At 50.1% G+C, this 3,954-nt stretch overlaps 1 protein-coding gene across 1 annotated transcript; it reads left to right on the top strand.

The window, feature by feature from the left end:
* Positions 1 to 419: 419 nt before the first annotated feature.
* On the top strand, positions 420 to 3,462 carry SLC25A5 (solute carrier family 25 member 5). Its single transcript, XM_069942865.1, has 4 exons — positions 420 to 604; positions 1,929 to 2,415; positions 2,504 to 2,644; positions 2,953 to 3,462. Exons 1-4 carry the CDS (start codon positions 494 to 496, stop codon positions 3,108 to 3,110), a joined length of 897 nt encoding a protein of 298 aa, XP_069798966.1. The 5' UTR covers positions 420 to 493; the 3' UTR covers positions 3,111 to 3,462.
* Positions 3,463 to 3,954: the final 492 nt, after the last annotated feature.

Here is a 3,954-nt window from a genome sequence, read left to right as displayed (position 1 = left end):
CACCACACAACCAGTCACCCTGCACACTGAGACTGTATGTGCCCCCAGGTGCCCCCTGCCTGAGCCCATAGTGTGCCAGTCATCCCCAATAACCATTCACAAATTTCTCCTAGAGGAGGAGACGGCGTCTCCATGGTTACAAGTACGTTGTAACGTGTTATGACTTCTGGGGGGCTGACTACACATTAACGTCGTCACCTAGCAACTCACTCGGTCACCCACGTCATCGCTCCCAAGCCCTATCCGTCCGGCGTTAGCGGCCCCTCCCCCTCCCTCCCAGCTGCGCGGGCGCCGCAAAAGGAGACATTCCAATCCCTGCTCTACGAGCCATTCCCCCCTCCCTCCTGGACCAATCAGCGGCCGGGGAGCATAGGCCCCGCCCCTCGCCTGCATTGCGTGCTATAAAAGCCGGCCATTTCGTCAGCATTCTCCCCAGCCCTCGGAAACGCCGTGCTGCAGCCAGAGCCACTCGCCTGTCCGACCACCGATCACCATGACCGACGCAGCTATCTCCTTCGCCAAGGACTTCTTGGCCGGCGGTGTGGCCGCTGCTATCTCTAAGACCGCTGTAGCACCTATCGAGAGAGTCAAGCTGCTGCTGCAAGTAAGGAAGTGCGCCGGGCGGGAAGCCCATTCAATACGCGGGCTCGGTGGCGGTTATGTGCCGTGCGGTATATGGGGATGGGGGGGGGGGGGGGGGGAGAGGGTGATCGGGTGTGCCGTGTAGTAGCTGCGGTACCGCACTGATGCCCTCTGCGTGCTCGGGACGCCAGGCCTAATCCGCGGTGCCCTTGACTGTCTGCCATATTGGTGGGGGATGAGGCCGGGCATGATGGCGGCTATTGATCGTAGGCGATCCCTGCCCGGTGATTACAGGGCTCAAGGTCGCTACAAGGAGATCCCGTTACCGGGTCATCTCCGGCCATGATGGCGGATTAGAGGATGCTATGCGGTGTTCGGCGGGTGGGGGCTGCAGCAGTGCGGTGTACGGCCCGGGACTCAATGACTTGTCCTCCCAGATGGAGGCTGCAGCGGTTGTGTAACGACTTCCCGGGATTCTCCCCCCCCGCCCCCTCCTCCTCCTCCTACCACGTGCTGGCTGCCGGCACAATGAATGGGGAGGTCACCATTTTGAGGCGCGCGGGACCGGCACTTCCGCCTCCCCCGCCCGGCTTACACAGCGGAGGAAATCACTGCCGGTTATTACCCGATTATTAGTGTGATGGGAGCGGATCTTCTCATGCAGTGACTGATTTCTGTGATTTATCCCAGGGTTTATTATCTTTGGCCCTTAGCTGTTATACTACAACTCCCATCATGCAAGGAGGGGGGGAATGCTGGACGCAGTGCATGATGGGATTTGTAGTTTTGTATTGATTCAAGGACACAGGCCTGTAAGATTGTAGTCAAGGGCAGGGTCACCTATCATGGACCCCAGCTGTGTCCTTCACTTAAGGCGTGACCCATCTCTACCTCCATCTTGGCTGGTGACAAAAGGCTTCTGTGGGCTTGGATGCTTGGCTTTCCCAGGCTCCTGAATGGCAAATTTATTTAACTTAAAATTTTTAACCCACCATGAAATGTTTAATGGCTGTAATCCTTGCTTAAATGGTTGTCCCACCCTTATATTCTGGGGGGGTTCTGATAATTGAGAACATTGCTTCTGGCTGCAGCTCCATTCATTGTCTATGGTGAGGTGCTGTATGCAATGAATGGAGCTGCAGTGCAGGTGCACCTCACCTATCTGGGCTGGAGATGGGGACCCTGTTGTTGGGGCTCCTAGCAGTTGCACCCCCATGCATATACACTTACAGGATGGGGAAAGTGTTCATAGTAGGACAATCACTTTAAATTTCCATTGAATTGATTTGCTACTTTAATACTTTTTTTCTATTTAGTTCTATAACATGGGTCTTGTCTCTTTCTAGGTCCAACATGCAAGCAAACAAATCACAGCCGACAAGCAGTACAAAGGAATCATGGACTGTGTTGTCCGTATCCCCAAAGAACAAGGTTTCTTGTCTTTCTGGCGTGGTAACCTTGCCAACGTGATCCGATATTTCCCAACCCAGGCCCTCAACTTTGCTTTCAAAGACAAGTACAAGAAGGTCTTCCTGGATGGCGTGGACAAGAGGACCCAGTTCTGGCGCTACTTTGCCGGAAACCTGGCATCCGGAGGTGCTGCTGGTGCAACCTCCCTGTGCTTTGTCTACCCACTTGACTTTGCCAGAACCCGTCTAGCTGCCGATGTGGGCAAAGCCGGTGCCGATAGAGAGTTCAAGGGTCTTGGAGATTGCTTGGCTAAGATTTTCAGATCCGATGGGCTTAAAGGCCTGTACCAGGGCTTCAATGTGTCTGTCCAGGGCATCATCATTTACAGAGCTGCCTATTTTGGCATCTATGACACAGCTAAAGGTGAGGCTTGAGCGGGAGGAAAGGCCTGCGAGGGGGCATCTACATAAGGGGGTCAGGATATTAAGCATGTAAACCTTTCTTCCTCCAGGTATGCTTCCAGATCCTAAGAACACACACATCATTGTCAGCTGGATGATCGCTCAGACAGTAACAGCAGTTGCCGGCTTCGCCTCCTACCCATTCGACACAGTCCGTCGTCGTATGATGATGCAGTCTGGAAGGAAAGGAGGTATGGGCAGCATTTTGTTACCCTACTACAGAATGGGGACCCTGCAGGCTGTCTAGCTGTTGCAAAACTACAATTCCCATCATGTTTGGAAGTCAATGCCTTTGGTGCTGGCTGTCCAGACATGGTGGGAATTGTAGTTGCAACAGCTGGAGGTCCTGCAGGTTCCCTGTCCTAGCAAATCTAATCCCTGTTACTTTGACAGTCACGAGTGTATAGAATTGCTTAGTCTAGTTGGTGTAACATCTAGAAGGCACTATCTTAGGTTTGCATGTTGCAGATTTGTAATGCTTCATTTCTTTTCCTTGCAGCTGATATCATGTACAGCGGCACAATGGACTGCTGGAGGAAGATCGCACGTGATGAAGGTTCAAAGGCTTTCTTCAAGGGTGCTTGGTCCAACGTGCTGAGAGGAATGGGTGGTGCTTTTGTGCTAGTCTTGTACGATGAGCTGAAGAAATACATCTAAACCTGTCCCGCTGTCTGTGACCTGGCATGCTGTAAAATGTAACATACCCTGAGCGTTCATGGACTTTCTATTTTTTTTTGTCAAACACACCTTTATTTATAAATTGTAACTGGTAATCTTACTGGTTAATGTTTGGGAACCAATTTGATTACATCTCACCAGCTTTCCATATTAACATAAATCATTCCCTTATTCCCAGGTACTTCCATTAGAGCCCGCAGTGAACAATCTGTAGGGCACCTATGGCAGTAAATGGGCTGACTTGATGGGACTCAATGCTCCTTTATTTTTTATTTCAGTCATTCATGTTTTTAAGTAACTTAGGTTGGAGGAAATAAAAAATATGGAACAATCTCATGTGTGTTTAATGACTAGGCATTGCTGAGCAGAGATCCAAACGTAGAAACCTTTTGCCTTTAGGCTAATAAAGTGGAAATATCAAATATCAGGATATTTTTAGTCTTCTCTTTACCATGATGGACTGGTTGGCCTTCAGATCTGATCAGTAGCAGGTATAATGGTGTATGGGGTATTTAACCCTCAAACTGTCCTTGACATACCAGTTTGACAAGCTGTATAATCAGCGGAGCAGGCTCATTTCTACTGTCAAGTGTCCTGTATGTAAAGAACCTGGTCACAATAACCAAATTGTGGCATTAGAAGTTGGGATTGTTTGGGAATACTTAATGGACTGTTGTGTGCCGACACTCCACATATCAGCCTTTTATCCAGGTCAGTGCTTTCTCTTGGATAGTTTTGGATTTGCCAGATCTTGGGCTTGTAATAAAACTTTGATGGGATAGGCAATGGCCCCCCACTATGAGGTTTAAGCTCTGCCATTTAT

The sequence above is a fragment of the Dendropsophus ebraccatus genome, chromosome 10 (genome assembly GCF_027789765.1).
Source record: "Dendropsophus ebraccatus isolate aDenEbr1 chromosome 10, aDenEbr1.pat, whole genome shotgun sequence".
NCBI lineage: Eukaryota > Metazoa > Chordata > Amphibia > Anura > Hylidae > Dendropsophus > Dendropsophus ebraccatus.
This window is presented reverse-complemented; position numbering and strand designations above follow the sequence as displayed.

Coding starts and splice junctions, on each gene's coding strand:
- SLC25A5 (XM_069942865.1), top strand. CDS start 494: ATGACCGACGCAGCTATCTCCTTCGCCAAGGACTTCTTGGCCGGCGGT. Junction 605..1,928: donor GAGTCAAGCTGCTGCTGCAA/GTAAGGAAGTGC, acceptor GTCTCTTTCTAG/GTCCAACATGCAAGCAAACA. Junction 2,416..2,503: donor CATCTATGACACAGCTAAAG/GTGAGGCTTGAG, acceptor TTCTTCCTCCAG/GTATGCTTCCAGATCCTAAG.